This window comes from Opisthorchis viverrini (genome assembly GCF_000715545.1).
Source record: "Opisthorchis viverrini unplaced genomic scaffold opera_v5_254, whole genome shotgun sequence".
Lineage (NCBI taxonomy): Eukaryota > Metazoa > Platyhelminthes > Trematoda > Opisthorchiida > Opisthorchiidae > Opisthorchis > Opisthorchis viverrini.
In genome coordinates, this window is record NW_008751906.1 from 21,743 (window position 1) to 39,499 (window position 17,757).

The following is a 17,757-nucleotide window of genomic DNA, read 5'->3' on the forward strand; positions in this document are numbered from 1 at the left end:
AGCGTGTGACACTCCCGATGAAGCTTCTGGGAAAACTAAACGGTTTGGTTTTCAAATATATGTTTATGAGATAGGTCACCTTAAGCTTGAAGGCGAAGAAGTCGTTGCATTCCCAACGAGACTGAGTGACAACAAACTCGTTTAATATCACATGCATCCTTTCAAAGTGAGGTGTGTTTTGCCAGCGTTTCGGGTTTTATGTAGAGTGGTAGAACACCACACCGTATCCTTAAGAACACGGATTCACCTAACAAGACCACAGTGTTATCCCTTCATCTAAAGTCTATCCTCAGAGAAAATAAACGATGATAAGCACACTCCATGATGAGCAAAAATCGTGGATCATCTAAGTGGAGGGACAGGATTGCCCAAAGTGTGGAGACAGCCGATTATCGAGTCCGCTCTGTTTGGGGATTGTCAGGTAGATGTATACTCCATAACCTAAAATGATTAGCTGTTGATGTAATCATCAATTTCCACAAAATTCTAGTTTCGTGTACTGAAATTTTTCTGATGTCGTATTCAACTATATCACAATAATATGTTGGTTATTCTCCTTATTTTTCTATCTGGTCAACATGAATGAGCCAGAATGCTGAAATTCGAGGTTCCGTCGCCAGTATTAAGCAAACTACTCATGTAGTGAAGCTTATTGGTCAGTACTGACTTGAAATACTGTAATATGAGTCAATCGAACTTCAGCCGAATTGGCTTTGTATGATGTTTAACGAGGCAAACTCCTGACAGAACTAATCTCGTCTGACACTGAAAGATTTTTGCCGACTACCCCAAAGTGACGTGCACAGTAAATGGAGTGATCGGGTATGTCCGAAAACCGAAACAAAGTGGGCTGAATCCCCGGGCTTCCAAGTGCGAAGAAGTGCAAATGCGTGTAAATGAATAAACGACCAACAAAATTCTTGTTTTTCATTGTATAAATTAAGCACAGGTTTGACTGCCAGGCTAATTAAATCTGACTTATTCCTGCTAACCTTTAAAACTGCCAGATTGGTTGTGACCACATTTCAAAATCATTCCTTCATGCTAGGATTAATGCGGTGCCACAAACCGAGCAATAAGTGGCTGTCACAAAGAAGGAGTAAATGCACTTCGTTCTCATCCATTCCCAAACTTAGCTGAATTTGAGACCAGAGAACCGTGTGCATCAGTAGTTGCTTTTTCAGATGAATAAAATTCTATGACTCCCAGACGGGCTTGCAGAGCCAAACAGATCGTTAAAATTTCTTTTGTTCCTCCACCAATTTTGGAACAGTTTCAGACGGACGCAAATGTGATTCCTCTCGCGATTTGAAATAAAGCAATACTATAAATAATTTTCACGGTGTACTTCCGCTTAGTCGCACGCCATTTCTCCCGGGTGTACCATTTTGATCGGAAACTTATCTTGTTTCTTGATGAGGCTTTTTATTCAGAATACGTTTGTCTGTTTTTTAATTTTCGCCCATTACACGGAACACAGGGTTCGCTATCGCATGATATCTGGACATAGTGATCGTCTTCACACTGCTCACGTAGCTTGAACTGTTTCAGAATAGCCTAAATTTGCTGCGGGATATTGTGAAGCGTGAGAGACCAAAAGGAATATACAATACACTCATAGATTGCTCTGTTTGTTTCAATGACATCCATCAATAAACCGTTCTGTTAGAATTGCCTCCAAGTTTGCCATTCTAATATGGCGCCATCGGTCGCTAACAGTGAGCATCACTGGGCTTCAATGGTTACCCAATACCACCGGTCTAAAGCGTTTGGCTGCCATTCTTCTCGTGGCACTGTCTACGTAAATCGATGAATTCCACTCTGGAATGTGCCTTCATGGCAGAAAAGCATTAGTGCCAACACGGATGTTGTTGTCTATGATGATGATGATAATGATTGTGCCTTACGTCTTTCGAGTGATTGTTTATCTGTTTCCTAGGATGCATACGCTGAACCATTTGAGAGGGTAGTTCATTCTTCTTTCTGTAATTCACATTTGCTTGTGTTCGGGGGGCTATTAAAATTTGATTACAACACATTTCTGACCATGTGTGGTCGTTAAGTTTTTGTCCTCAGATTTTATTTGCCTCCGGTTTGAGTGTGTTCTTTGGACTTAATATCATGTAAGCGATAGTCAGGGGCTGAACCATGTGAATGATACCAAAGTGACCCCGGTAGACTGCTGCAAATAAAAATTCGTATGGGTTTACAGAGGTGCTAATAATTTTTGATGCATGGTAATTAATACGAGCACTGTCAAACCTCAAAAAATGTCTATATGCCAAATCCACTCAGTTTGTCCTGTACATAAGTCATGAGTTGACAACGTAAATCCGAATGTCAAATACGGCAGTGAAGCATCAGCGTCAAAACTGATGTTACTCCCTCTGATGACGATGATGAATGTTGTCAATAGTCTCGTGGATAGCTCGGCACTTAGTCGTGTATTTTTGGTATAGAACGAATTTGGGGTAAATGGATCTATCGATTTAGGAACGAAACACGTTCAATCATCGAACCGAGAATATTAATTTATCGGGAAATATAAACATCTTCACCTTACTATAACAACACTTTTTTCAGCGAAATTGAGCAACCTGAACAATGTAGCCTGAGGAATGTCATTATCCCGTACTACAGTTCCACAAGTACTACACTGAAACGTCAGGAGTAAAATGTTTACACCGATAATCAGTTTATCTAACAGTGTGCGTATTCCAATAGCGTTTCTTCCAACATAAGTCCAACTCGAATAGCCTGTCCTCGAATGTCCGATCGATCGTCGGCTTTCGGCTTAACGCCTGGGTTTGTGAGTGTATTTGAGCAAAAGTAGGGCAAGTGTCTCAATAGCGGTGGCTCGTATAGTGATAGAGACCCGGTGGTTGTTGATCTGTTTACCGAATTCGGTAATCGGATACAAAAAATGAATCAACGATCTATCATCAGAGTGTGGCTACGCGTATATTTACTATTAAGCATGTTCAGGCATGTACACCTTCAAACTACGAACTGGTACCTGTTGGCATGACTAGCTAATTGAAAAGCACCCTCCACGTAAATCCACTGTGTGCTGCGTCGCTGACATCTTTGTTTGAGTTTGGTTAGATCTGCTGGCGCTTTCTATTGTTTATCGGTTCTCTTCCTCCCACGTGAATGATTTGTTTGCAGTTTGTGTTGAGTCGTGGTCTGAGTTTATTGAGTTTCCTTTGTCGGTCGCACTTCCCTGTCTACTATAGCTACCATGGTTGTCCTGGGAGAGTTCCATGTGCTTGGTTATCTATGCAGATACTTTTCTTTGGTAAGACCTGCCGGAAGCTTCTACTAGTTTGTTTATTTAGCTTATTAGGTAAGTGTACATTCCGGTCAGGTTGATTAGTTTTTCGAAGTTGGGTCAGCCTGCTCCTTCTATAAATGTCTGCTAATAAAGTGTGCAGGTTCGGTCGTGCGGTCCTCATATTCTAGGTGGCTGACAGATCAAATCAAGTTCGATATATTTGACTATGTTTTTGGTTGGGTGCCAGGCTTTCAGAAGTTGACTCTATTTTCTTCTTGCTGCTTATTTAGTGACTGGTTATTGTTCTCTTGTTCCAAATATGTTTGTTTTGGTCTTCGTGCGTAAGGGCCAATCAAGATTGACCGTGTATTCTTGCCGTTTATTCGGTGAGCTGGAAAACACTTCCTAACCGCCAGTCCCATAAAAACGAAGGTGGCGAACGAATGTTGTTTTCCGTGATTGTTCCTCTTGGCTAATACATCACAACTTTATACGGTACCAGAAATCACGTGGATCGGCGCTACATACACTTTAGAGAAATAGAAATCAAATGAAGGGGGGTTGGATGAGGGATAGGTCAATGGGTCACGGAATCAGGTAAGTGACGTTTATGTCAGAGAGACTTATGGGACCGAATGTTTCGTAGGCCAGTTTGAGTTCAGAAGTCGCACAAGTTTATTCTGGATGCAAAATTGCGGATTCAACAGTCGGATTACAATCGCCTTTGAGAGTGCTAGTAGTCTAGATCGTACCAGTCGTCGCATGAACGTTTGTTTTCATGTTTACATCAAATCTTGTATGATACGTTTGTCCTCGTCATCTTATCCCGTAATCGTTCCTTCCGCATAGTATTTGCTGTCCATTCCATAGTGGTTTTTATGTAGTGAATTTTGATCCACTGGAAACGTCTCTTTCTGTTTCCTTATTGATCGGCTCGGATTTTCTCAGAATTAGCCATAGAATGTTACTTGGACATCCGTGATACTAGAAAACTCCTTACAACCGTTACTGTTCTCTACACAGTCTCCGTGATGTTGCAGTGCATCTAAATCCGCTTCAGCTAGGTCCGGATGAAGTACTTTTTGTAACAATTTTGATGCCATCTTTAACGGATGAGTACTTCGGGTGTGCTGCCTATTCGATGGCTTCAGCTTATAGAGTTAAACTTTCGACAGGCACACCATGAATGCCACAATTTCATCATTTTTCCTCTACACCGTAAAACTTTACCCGCAAGAGTTTATTTACTAATTGGTATGCTCAGCGTAGTTCACTCCACTGAACAATCCCAAAAGTATCGTCCATACAGACTAACTACGTTTTGGAGGTTTGTATTGGCAGAGGCATCCGTCCCAATGTACATGGTTTCAAAAAGTCTGTGATGGATTCGGGAAACCGTATAAGCAAAACTTGATAAGCAGTCCGCAATTCAATACAATTGTTGTAAAATCACAAGAACATTATCACTGGGGAAAACGTAATAAGCGATCTTACTTAAATTGAACCCGAAAAGCATATGGCAACTGCAAACGAGTTAATAAAATAATATTCAACGAATTCCGTGTGCCTTTCAATCTGACTTTAGAGACTACCTTATATGCATTGTTTTCTAAAGTAATTCTCAGGGTGACAGGCATGATCTGCCGTTTGTCATATACAGCGTGCTGAAATGAAGACTATATCCACGACAAAACGATTTCGCCCCACAAAACACTTTACACATCTCTCTAACATTTTGCAAATACCTAGCGATGCTTAAGACTCACATATTATAGCATGGAACGCTTTCTCCCGGGATTTACACTGTCTGCAACATATCGTGTCGTCTGAAGTAGTTTACGGAGACGCCTTTAACTCTCAACTATTCATACAGAGACAAAATTCAATAAAAAAATGGGTACTTATCTGTTACATCCTCACTTCTGCTTACATAAGATATGAATTATGTAAAACGCTTTGCTGGTAAGGAATCAACTAGTTTCAGAAACTAGAACACATTTTTCATGATTTAAAGAAAGTAACCTCCAGACTGACTGTGACAAAAGAACAGGAGAACATTGGAAAATTTGCATTAGTATAGGACAGAGGATAAGCTTTTACAACCATCATCGTTTCCAACGCAACAACTGACTGTCAACTAGAAAACCAAATTAGTTCGTTTAATCCCACAAGCGTGAAATTCATCCCTGCTTTATTTGGTAACTCAACTAAAATGAAATTGAAAATGGTTTTCCAAAAAAAACTTCAATTCACTTTTGACTGAACGAATTACACCGATGAATTTTCCTAGATTTAAGGTGCTTTGTTTACCGAAACAATTTTTTTGTGTTCAATTGCCTCCCATTCTCCAAACTTCTCTCTAAAATTCACGATTGAAACGTTCAGCCCCTTGTGATCGCAACATCTGAGTGGGTTTTACAAGCAACATACTCAGCTGTGTCCGAACAGAGATTGTTAGAAACCAACTATTCAGTAACTATTCATTGAAATATTTTGGGCTGTACTGGACCATGCAGATGTCATCGAGATGCAGGCAAGCCACGGATAGGAATCGATTACTCATTATTGGTTATTAATTGGTGAGTCAGCTTGAATAAATGGGGATCAATGTAAGCCACAAATTTCTTTTATCAATATTTGGCTCTTGTTAATATCAGGTAGTATCGCAGTATGTTCTCGAAAGACAGTGGTTAAACACAGCCAGACAAAGTTAAAAACGTTAGCCCAATTTAAAACTTGGCTACGTAAAAGTTGCCTCTTTTCAGGAGGAATATCTAACGGGTTCGATCCATATGGATGATCGAGAACACTACGTAGAATTTAGTGTATAAAAAGTGGCCAGATTATATTTGAAGATGTCAGTGTGGAACAACCGTCAAAAAAAATCAATACTTCTGGCTTAAATGCATTAAGTTGTTTTTGGCAGGACAATAAATAGATCGCAGTAGCCACCTCTAAGTTAGAAGTTAAATGCTGATTTTCGTTTCCTTTCTGCAAACGAAAAATTTGCTTATTGGTCTGACAAAAATATCCATCCAGATTCACTGCATCTTCTTTCAGTTATTGCATCTCTATTCCTCCATTTTTTAGACCAACCACACAGATGCATCTCCGGGCCTGGTTTTTTAATAAACAAATTAAGCACCCTGGGTATTTTAAAATCAAAACAGGATTGGTAAGTTGGGCCCAGTTTTTACTTCAAACTCGTATGAGGACGGGTGGTAACTCAAAAGGATAAGTTTACGAGACCTGATCCTCACGCGCAAGAAATGCCTGACACTATACCAATCTGTTCGCTCAAATTTCGAGATCAAATTTTTCAGACAAGCAAATTGGTTTCCAAAGGGTGAGAAAACGCAACATTTGAGATGGGTTGGGTGATCATTTTTGATACAGCGAATGACAGGAGAGAATGAATTCTGGCCCACCACATCGGAAAAAGTATCCAAAGTTAGCATCACTAATTGCATGTATCCTGAATGTGAGTGATTTGCGCTTAGTTTTCCTACCGTTCTTGAAGTTCTAAGCACACAACAGTGAAACAATTAACATTTTGAGTGACCAATTGCACCAGGTTCATTCAAGTTGCGCTTATGAGCTATAAGTCATACAGGAATAGCAAATTGGTCCCATCTGTTGCAGTTTTAAGCATCGGAAGAAAACAGCATTCAAATGATAGTGCTAAACATTAAAGCCGATGACACAGTAAGTTTGTATAGAATCAACCCATTTATCTAAAGCGCCGAGAAATCTAAGCAGCTGCGCTCTAAAGACCACAGTCTTGACGAACAAGCACTACGCAATGCGCGATTGGACCATATTTTTCGATGTCAATTACCATTCATGAATTGAGTCCCCGTCTAGGAAAGGCACAGTTCTTTCAGGCCATGGACTGTCCGGACCTCGGTCGTTCCCACCCACCATGCAGTGTCCTCATAAGCAATCCTTGCTCGGGGCCATGGTGTTTGAATATCCTTAGTTAAATGACACTGGGAAAAACATTTATGGTGCATTCTTATTGAAGTTTCGCCACGGTAAATAGGATCTTCATGAATCATGTGATACAATCTCACAAATTTATTCATTTCATCTCTATACATAAAGTATATCCTCATCAGCACAAGCTTCCTACGACGTTTGGACAGCAGGGCACGTTCACTAAGGTTGTCTCACCGGAACTTGTCCTCACATCTCAAATCTAATTAGTTTTTTTGACGCCTCTCACGTTTTCAGACAGCGAATCACAAATTTAGCAGGACAGGAGAATGACTTAATGGATCATCCTGAATATGATGACGTAAGACCGACTGACTGATACGCTACGTTTCCTTAATTTGGTGTTTTACAATGTACATTTCAGCTAGCTGGTAGCAAAATTTAGCTGAGCATTTTTGTTCAGAGAAACACCTGCTTTACTTCAAGCAGTGAATACTTTTCAGATAACTCATATGTGAAACAGATGGTGCAATTCGTGAAACGATTTGGTGCAAACGTATTCCCTCAGCGTCATTACTATTGCCCTAATTGCACAATATGGATTTTCAGAGAGCTGCTTGCATAAACTTTAGGTTGTGTTCTGCAGTTACCTTCTTACTTTCGAATTCGAATTACTGTGGTATTCCCCACCAGTTACGGTTTGCACCTACCAGAAAAAATAAACGCACCTGCTACCACCTGCTGTGGTGTCTCCGTGTTACAGAATATATACGTACCATCTGACTAGCTGGATTTGAGATAGGGCTGTGGTCAGCAGTGAAATTTTCTTCACCTGAAAATGTGCCTGTGCATTGTCGGTTTTCGGTATCCACTGGTTATTTCTCTTTACCAGCTCGGGTCAAATCACAGATGTCCTACCGAAATTTACGACTTAAGAAAAAACTTGGTAGCGCTAAACATGTCTGAACCTACTAGTGGGACGTACCTGTGTGACTGAAAGTTTTGCACTACCGAATTTGTTAAAACAAGATAAATCCTAGTAAATATGGGACATTCCTTGAAAAACCTGGGAATGTTGTATCCACACTCAAATGTCTCACGCTCTGTACTCATTCCCTGCACAGCTCAACTGATTAGATTCATCAGTGCCGTTTACTTTAGCCATGACGCAACGAGTCAGCTGACCATTGCTTTAGTAACAAAGTTGCGTTAGAAAGGCCGCCAAGTAAATTTCATTGATTTAACCGCTCTCAGTCGCTGCTTTTTAGTGGCCTAGTTGTACACCTGGATAGTAAAGTTTCGGTTCGACAATCGACGGGCTCCCACATTTCCGTATTAGCCGAAATCAACACCCAGTGTAAATAAATCGGGCCTGCGTACCGTTGGGGAATGTATTTTGAACCATGCAAAAGAAAGCATCTGTTCGCTAAGACGGTTTCAAACGCGAGTTCAGAATACGAAATGAAATATTGCCGCTAAAAACGACACGGGGTATTGCACGAATAAAGGAGCGCTTCCCACATGGCAAGAGTTTTGCGGGCGAAACACTCAACAGGGAACAGACACGCTTGATGAAATAGCCCTTGAAAGATAAACTTGAATAATGGAGAAGAAGCAGGTAATTTTGTTGATAACGTCAGTTTTGCGCACTTTTTTACCTCATTTAACACTCATGTTACCCTAGCACGTATGCTATTCTTACGAGTTTGTGCATTCAAGTGCTAAATTTCGCTCCCAACTAATTTGGGTTTCAAACTTGTAAAGAATTATTTATAGTGTACCAATATGTATGGTTATCAATCAACATCAAATATCCCTAATCTCCTACTGTACTTCTCTACTCTCCTACTCTACTCTACTAATCTCCTACTCTACTCTACAAGTACAAGAATAGTAAAATTCGCCCACTGGGTGAAGTTTCCATCTGAAAGGTCTTTGCTCAAGGAACCAGTCATTGCGTGTGATCACGTGATGTAGATCCTGTGGTTGAAGGAGGAGCAGAGGTACATCCTGTTTACGTGTAAGGAACCGCTTGTAGCAGAAGAGTCAAGGTTACACAGGTGGTGGTACGTCTCAGACGAACACTGCTGATGATTCCCAATGAGGATGAAACAGTTGTACAGTGCATAGATTAGCTTCACTTTTGGGATGAAATCTCCACAAAAATTTCCAAATCGCTTCATACTTCCAGCAATTTATTTGTACTGCAGTAAAGTGCATACAAACGTTCTGAGTACGTGGCCAGAGATTCCGCTCACAAAGAATGTAGTTGGACTCGTGGTGTTATACGGTTAGGTAGCTAGTGTCCCTGCGAAGGTTCAGTTTTCCATTGAAAGCTAATTTTTTGACACTGCTTGGAGAATAAATGTCCCCCTTCCTACCGTTCGCTTCTGAAATTCGTCCATCCAAGGATGAAATGCTTTCTACAAAATAGAGTTTTAACAACGTCGAATAATTCAGTGTCATCTTACGATGACTGTTGTTGTAAACGGTTAGTTTCACTGAAGTCCCCATCCCCATATAAACGGAATGTTCAATTAAATCACTTTCGGATTAGAGATTAAATTTAACGGTAAAATTATGTTATTTCGGTCACACAACGGAGGCCAGCAACCGTAGTATTTGGTACACCAAGGCAGAGTCAACGCATTCAAGTAAATTTTCTGTCCACACAAAGTTGGTTGGAGCAGTCGGATGGTGATTGCCTTTGCGTTTTTCGTAAGAGCCTTGGGTCAGTTTGGTCGCTTCGGATACATCAGGCTAATTGGCTCAGTCAGACTGATCCGACGCGTTTCATCGTTCAACTGGACAGCAGTCACGCCAATCACGTGTTTCGATTGTCTGGTACCGCTGCTTGACGACATCTGCTCAACGTTGATTTGCGATAATTGTCAGAGCGTCCAACTGAGGTAGCGTACGAGGCATCTACAAACGAATGATTCCGTTACCACAGCGCTTCGTTGACCAGTATTGAGCTCACCGACCGATCACTACTTAACTTGCCTAACTAATGAACCGGTTAGGTTACGAGTTCAAATGAACTGTTACTTCTGAATGATAGATTAAGCTGATGGCTTTTGTCGTAATCGACAGGATTCGTGGGGTATTTTCACATGCTTCTCCAGGCTTCTTCCATAAAAGTTCACGCTTTGCACGTCAATTGCGCTAATACATTTCAACCCTGCTAGCATTATGAACAGCGTTCTCTGGACGATTGAAACGACGTAGCTCGTACTCCATGCCTACAAAGTTACAAAAGTGTATTTTCCGGCCAAAACAGAATAATCTCCTGTATACGCCCCATTTAATCCTCGCTCACCACTTTCTTCTCGGTGATTTGGAGTGTCTAATGTGCCGCATGTCGTGTGTCCAGCACCCCTGGATTACAATGTGACAATCAAGGGGAACAAAATTATCTACATAAACTTAATGAACTGCTGATTGCTTAAAATAGCATGTTTTTTTTCTGGTAACAACATCTGTCAAAATTGGATAATGGAAGCATGTACAGCTGCTCTATAGATAGAACCAGTAAGTGGATAGCCTCACTGATATTCGACTGGATGGTCCATGATTCCAGATTTTAAAAGACCAACATAAGAACTGATAGATTTCGGCATGGAAACATTTTTTGGCTATATGTGGTGTAACGCTAGCAAATGATCAACACGGACAAAAACTGAACTTGTTCTGTGTCGACTCTGAAACAGAAACAACACTAAAATGAGGATGAATCCGCAAGTTTTGAGCGAAAAAGCAGTTGCTTTATCAGTCAGCACAGCGTACTTTGTAGATTCACTGTACAATGTAAACCATGGTTAACTGGTGAAAAATGGCATATATCTTTGTTTATTGGAATTCTGAAAGTCATTCTGAGCGCCACAGTGACCAGGTACCTGGGTGTCATCGAATAGGCAGGCCTAATATTTCACACTATTTGTATTCATAAGTTAGACAAACCGACCGTCGACTCTCAGTAGGGTGACTGGACTGCCTAATTGGAATGACGATAACCTGCGGAGGCTTCCGTCAAATTTCGTCTCTTGATGGTACATCGAAGTTAAACTACTTAAATGGAAACAACATGTAACTCAGATGTTCTTCTATTCGCTCCAGCTCACACGGTGTTTTGTAAGATCAGCTAAAGGGATATCACTAGCCAGTTCCAACTCTTTCCAAATCGTCTAAGATGGCATTTCACTTTTTTTCCTCTGTTTTAGCCGAATACTATCATGCGAAACTGCTTATGCGTTGTGGTATTCTAGCAAGCTTTTGTGCCTTTGTGGTTGGACTACTGCGTATCCTGATGCCAAAGGCTAAAAATTCAAGGCGATGCCGGATTCTCCAGTTCGGCAGCTTGGTAACTGCCTGTAAGTACCTGATTATACAACTTATGTGTGATCACTCTCTGATGTCTACAAATGTCACTATAGTATAGCACTGGAAGAAAATTAAACTTGTCCGAGCAGAAATTATAAAGTGCATGAATATATGTTTAAACTTGTTTCCATGTGAAATGAATAAGATATTCACAATTTTTCAAACTGTGACACCAGTGTCATATCACCATACACCCGTAGGAACAGTCTGTTTTGGTAGCAGTAAACTCATTGGATACAGAAAGAATTTTGTTCAGCTATCTTAAGCGTTGGTTATATGTTTCAAGAAAAAGCCGGGTTATATAAAGAGGAACATTTCGAATAATTCTGAATAAAGAAAGGCTGGTCTAACGTTCTTCACAACGACACATTGCTGACATATTAGCACCGGAGTTAAGACTTTCCAGAAACCATAAATAGTTAATAGGGCTTTTATAGCTGCCTAATTCTCCTTCGCCAATGAACTCGAAGATGTAGATGGACTTTACGCTTGATATATCACTCCGTCTCCTTTTAAGTAATTAGAAATTTGCGTATTGTGCCACAGATGAGCAAAGTGAGCCCTTTCTTAGAGGTAAGCTGATTACACGACGTGAAGCAATCACACCCGTATTGAATTTTTGTGACCCGAGGAAATTCACGGTTTTTATTGCTGGAAACAAGGTGGGATCAAAAATGGCATACATCCCGTAGCTGATCACCCACTAAACTCATCGCTTAACGTGGGTGCTACAAATAGAGAAAGTGGCGGATAATAATAATGAGGAAAATCTAATTCGAGAAGGTCCTCGATCTCTGCATAAATATGGTGGCCCTTCATTGCCAGACACACCGAAAACTCTGCCAGTGTCTACATAACTCCCGTAGATTGGTTTATTGTTTATTTATATATCTCTAGAAATAAAAGTGATGCATGTTTTCATAAATTCTGTATTTTACGCTGATTCCAAGTATTCTAGACAGAATCAGATTGATAAATGAGAGGCCGAAATGTGGACTTCGTTGTATGTTTCAGAACTGATTAATTTCTCCTGGATAATCACCGCCATAGGCTATACAGGATGATACCCTCCTAATAAAAAAGTATTTTCCACCACCAGAGTTTCTCATGCTCCACGGAGCTTTCAGGCATTCGCTGAACATCTACTACCTGGTATTCTGGGGACCATTGCTTACATTCATTAGTTGAGTGTGTGGCGCTTCTCACACCTTGCTGCACCACACTGAAATTTCAAAGATCCTGAACATGGTTCTTGAACCAGTTAGCCTGAATCTGTTCAGATGTTTCTCCCCCTCTGGGACGTGATGACAGCCCGCGTCGTGTTAAAAATGGCTGAAAATTTTGTGTCATCTTGCACCAGCAATTTTAGGATAAATACCGTAGATCCTGAGTCTACATTATTATCTCAGGCTGCATAAAATAGTGACAAAATTTGCTACAGATTAAGTTTCATCCAGCTGTGCAGTAAAATCAGCAACTACAACATTAACAACAACAGCATCTCAATAATATGCCAATGTAACGCCGTATACTACTAATGAGACATGTGAGAAGTCTGCGGTCATGTGGAAGCTCCGCACCGCGTCAAATGGAAGGTGGATTTCATTACGGAACTTGCGAAACTGCTTAGTGCATTCGTTCACAATTTCGTAACGATCATCTAATATCCACGGACGTTCAATACGACACTTTAGAATGTTCTAAAAATGTTCCAAAAACTACATGCTTATGTAGCGTTTACTTTCCTGTCCATTAGCTTGTAACTGGATATTTCTTGTTTTTTATTAGACCACTTCGTGCAGGCCGGTTCTGCTTCTTTCACCAGCAGTGCACACTGACGCATACCTTCCAAAAAAACATGCTTGCAACTATGAATAAGACTTCTAAATTAATACACACAAGTGTCTTTTTGGCTTAGAGCACCTTTAGGCGAAGTGAAGAATCACCCGACGCAAACCTCACCCAAAATAAATCCAAGGCAAAACGATCAAAAAGCTTTAGCTTAGCGTTCCGGATAGAAGCTGTTGGTATGCTTACCACAGCGGTGTTTTCTGTGAGGTTTCTGATCACCCCTTGTAAGGGGCACGTGGATGTGAACATCCCAAACTATTTCGATTGTCTGCAGCCGCTTTCATTTCATCTTGCTGACCCGCCAAACATTCTCAACCGGCGACATTTTAAAACTCGGCATCAATGTTAACATTGGCATGTTATACTTTTATTTCATATAACGAACACGCTAACCTTTCCGTTTTCCTGCCACTTTAATGATTCGCTTTGGCTATCAGTTACAAGCATGCAGTGTTTCGTTTCAGACAGTATGAAACTAAGAAACTCCTTCAGTGAATTAAAGACGCTGGTGATGATGATGAAAGTAGTCAGAACAAGGAATTAGCTTTTGGATAGACATAGTTATACTATGCTTACAACTGCCTTGTAAAGACGGCTTTTCGGCTCCGGTTGACTTGGTTTCCGATATCCTAGCTGACAATTTGGTGGATCGTGGACTTGTCATGGTATTGTTTTCAGCTGTTTAGTTTACATGGCTGATACTTATCGCGCAGTGCACTTTGTGCGAAACACCCGGATCCACCGGCTTAATCGGTCTGATTTTTTATTTTCGCAATTAATACTGGTCGGAAAAAGGCGGTGATTGATGCAAGCAAAGGTTTTCCATCTCCTCTGTCGACTCTGAAGTGACCGTACTGATGTATTTTTAATGAAGCTGAGCGAAGATTTGTGGGCTTCGTCTGTTTGAAATAAAATAGAAAGCTGAATCAACTTCCACAAAAAATCGCTTTATCGCCAGAAACAACATTGGTTATACTAAGTGACATCACTTTTGGAAAGCACTGAACTTGAACAATAATAGGCTTTTACCAGTGGTGGTAGACAGAAATAGTATGTTCTGTAAGGCCATAACTAACTCATGTCACATGGCTGATTTCATTGACATCTCGGCTGAGAAATTTTTAGACAGATTTCATGTGCTAGTGATACAATCTGTGAGTAACTTTTGCTTGTAGTTGACAGGGCCACGACCGCCGCCAGTGAACACCAGGCCAGTTCAAGAATAAGTTTCAGAACAAGCCGTATGAAAATGGGCTATCCTCATTCGTGTGTAATTTTTGCGAGCAAAATTTAGCCTGGAGGGAATTCAGCCTTAGGGACACAGGAAGCCTTACGCAGGTGAAACTCGATGAGAATTCCCAAACAAATTCAGGAAACTGTTCGATTTTTGCTGTTATATGAAAAATTGGGTGGTGATATCGGTCAATGCGACGCACGTTTGTTCACTGACCAGTGATAAATGTCCAAGATAAGTTTTTGCATTCTTCCAAGTGCAACGCTTGTCATCACTTCCTTGGCGATCGTCACGCAAGTTTCACGAATGACACTTAACTACTCAACAGCAGGCGATTCTATCGCCACTCATTTCGTCGACAGAGTCGACACAATAAAAGTATAAATACATGCACAATTGGAGGCTAATTCTGTTCTATCTCCACCGAGCTAAGCAAAAGTAAGTAAAAAATAAAATTGTGAAATTATGGAGTTATGAATCAAATTATGAAAGGAACCCAAATACTCTTCGGCAAAAGGTTGCTTTGGCTTGGAAGTGATTTTTGTATCCCTCTGTCAAGGCTCCATGGAAATCATGGGGTCTGTCCTGCTTAGATATAAATCATTTACTATAGGTTGGAAAGTGACGATTGTCAAGGCCAAAGCTATCTCTGACCAGCTGTTGGTGGCGTTCAAAAATTGTAACCAGACGAGACAAGCGTCAGACAACCCATCAGACCAACCTATAAAAAGCGTATCTAGCAAGCCACTTGCAAGTGCGACTTCGACCACAAATGCAGTGTGGGATTTCGCTTCCGTAATCTGTAGCAATTCAAGCATGTGGTTCATGTTAACAACACTGAAAAGAACTGAAAAGATCGCATTAGAGATGTGGGTTTCCTTAAGCTGTGGTGCCTTCCAATAAGACACCAGGTAAATCTAAATTTGGATTTTTAGAGCTGCTTAGGTTGACAAGATGTAGGCACCCATGGCGCTACTGAACAGATGTATTTAAAGTAAACTTGCTTGTCTGATGACAGGCACATTTTGAAGCGAAAATAAACTTTCAGGAGAGTTTTACACAGAATATTCTGGCTACCTTTTGCTTGAGTATGAAGAAATCATTTAGTTCCGGAGGTCTGTGAGTGAAAATTGTGTCCATCTAGAGCAAACAACAAAAAATACCGGAAGCACTTCCGCTTATTCGATCCTTCAATCAACCAAACTGTACAATTAGAGGTGGATGTCAATTTGTGCAGTCAACAGTTTGCACATACAAAACCTGGCCATTTTATGTTTCCTTGTGGTTTTACACTGAGGTTGTCCGAAAAGTGGCAGAATTGAGTGCGTCGAACTCTTTTCACTAACCTTATGGGTAGTGTGTTTATGCCACGAAAATGTTCCCATGTCTCAGAGATGGTGCTAGCGGAAACATGAGGCAGTTTTTGCAGAACATTTAATCCTGGAAAGTGTCAGGCAGGGACATAGTGTACCAATCATATTCCAAGGAAACCTCTTCATGGTCGCCTTTTTTCTTATCTCATTTTTGGAAAGTTCATTGTGGAATAAAAGCCTAAATACACGACCGGTCATATCTCAAACTGGTTTATTTCGGTGAAATTAGTTCTAGCCCTCAGTTAAAACGTAACATGTTACAAGAATCCTTCACTTTTTCCATTTTAGAAGATGCGTTGGGCAAAGTCCGACGAAGCAGTAATTATGATGATGATGATGATGGTGGTGGTGGTGGTGGTGGTGGAACTAGTAATGATGTTGATGCTGATGATAACCGTGATGTGGTATCTCTAGTGACGTGTAATTCGGTTTTCAAGTACGAGATAAGAGTGGAATCTAACCACCTTTGCTTGTCAGAAGAAAGATTAATCCGGTCACGGGCTATCGAAGAGTTTTCATCAACCTTATAAGTGGTGCCGTGTCACGTGACGCATCTCCAGCCTAGCAGTATCCTTGAGTTGCCGTTGATCCCCGTGCCTTAATGAGTCCAAAATGCAGTCCAATTTGAAGGGATTTCGTTAAATGACAACATTTTGGGAGAAACAAGTGAAGTGTGGTTATTCGAATTAAAATGGTATCCAACAGATACAATAATATTAACCTGGACGAGGAAGGGTGCGAATAAAATAAACAATAAATGTTTAGTGGTGGCCGCAATAACACGCTTCGCCGGGGCAAAAAACAATTCGTCATATTGTGCGTGTCTTTACAGTATTTACAAATACATTAGAATTCCGCAGAAAAAAATGCCCCGCTGATCTTTTCGCAAATGCTCATTCCGAAACACAGAAATAAATGGAAAACCTTTTTTTCATGGGAAGTGTTCATGTTCCTAAAAATAATTGTAAGCAGAAGCCTAGAAGAAAACACCTGTGTCACACGATTCTGTCCCAAATAACTACACTATCCTTGCAGCTATTTATTCCCATATGTGAAATCTTGCTCTGGTAGAAAGTGCTTGATGTGACTGGCGCACACATTCGTCATCCTACATTCATTTAGGATGGAATGAGTGCTCGTGTCGCCCCTGCGAATACCAGTTTGCACGCAACTGGGTAAACAAAACGGTTAACTGCTAAGAATGATCAAAATTTTGTCTGAATTGTAAGCTGTCTGTTGACGGTCGACCGTGATGAGTCTAGAATGCGGCATTGTCTTTCTGACTGCTAATGGATAAACGAACCCTCGTGCCCCCGCTGTGAGACATAGCATTCGCCAAAATTTGATCAACCCACCATCGTCAGACTGCATCGAATCGTCCAATTAATCTTAATTAGTCGGTTGTATTATCACGTCTGCCTAGGTTCACATTCATAAAGGATGGTGTGCAGACGCTTTTCAAACAATGAAAATTCATCACATGGGCGTAGGGAACTCATGAGCGAAAATTGAGGATTCTTATTCGTTTACTGAATAAGTGGCCTTCCGAAGGATATTTGCAATTTGGCGGGTGTTTGGTTTGCTTATCAAAGTCGAGAATGGGGGAAAACGAAACACGGGAATCTATTATCTATAGAACATTTTACTGACCACTTTTGGTGTGATTTGAGATCATAAAAGCATTAAGGGGATAGGACTGATTTTTTAAC

The 17,757-nt window shown here is 40.7% G+C and overlaps 1 protein-coding gene across 1 annotated transcript in view; it reads left to right on the top strand.

The window, feature by feature from the left end:
• T265_09001 (hypothetical protein) overlaps positions 1 to 17,757 on the top strand; it is a gene marked incomplete at both ends in the record, with an annotated part of 33,241 nt that overhangs the window by 12,835 nt on the left and 2,649 nt on the right. Inside the window, one exon of the mRNA XM_009174956.1 lies at positions 11,431 to 11,580. Within this exon, the coding sequence (XP_009173220.1) occupies positions 11,431 to 11,580 (150 nt within the window). The remainder of the gene's footprint in view (positions 1 to 11,430; positions 11,581 to 17,757) is intronic.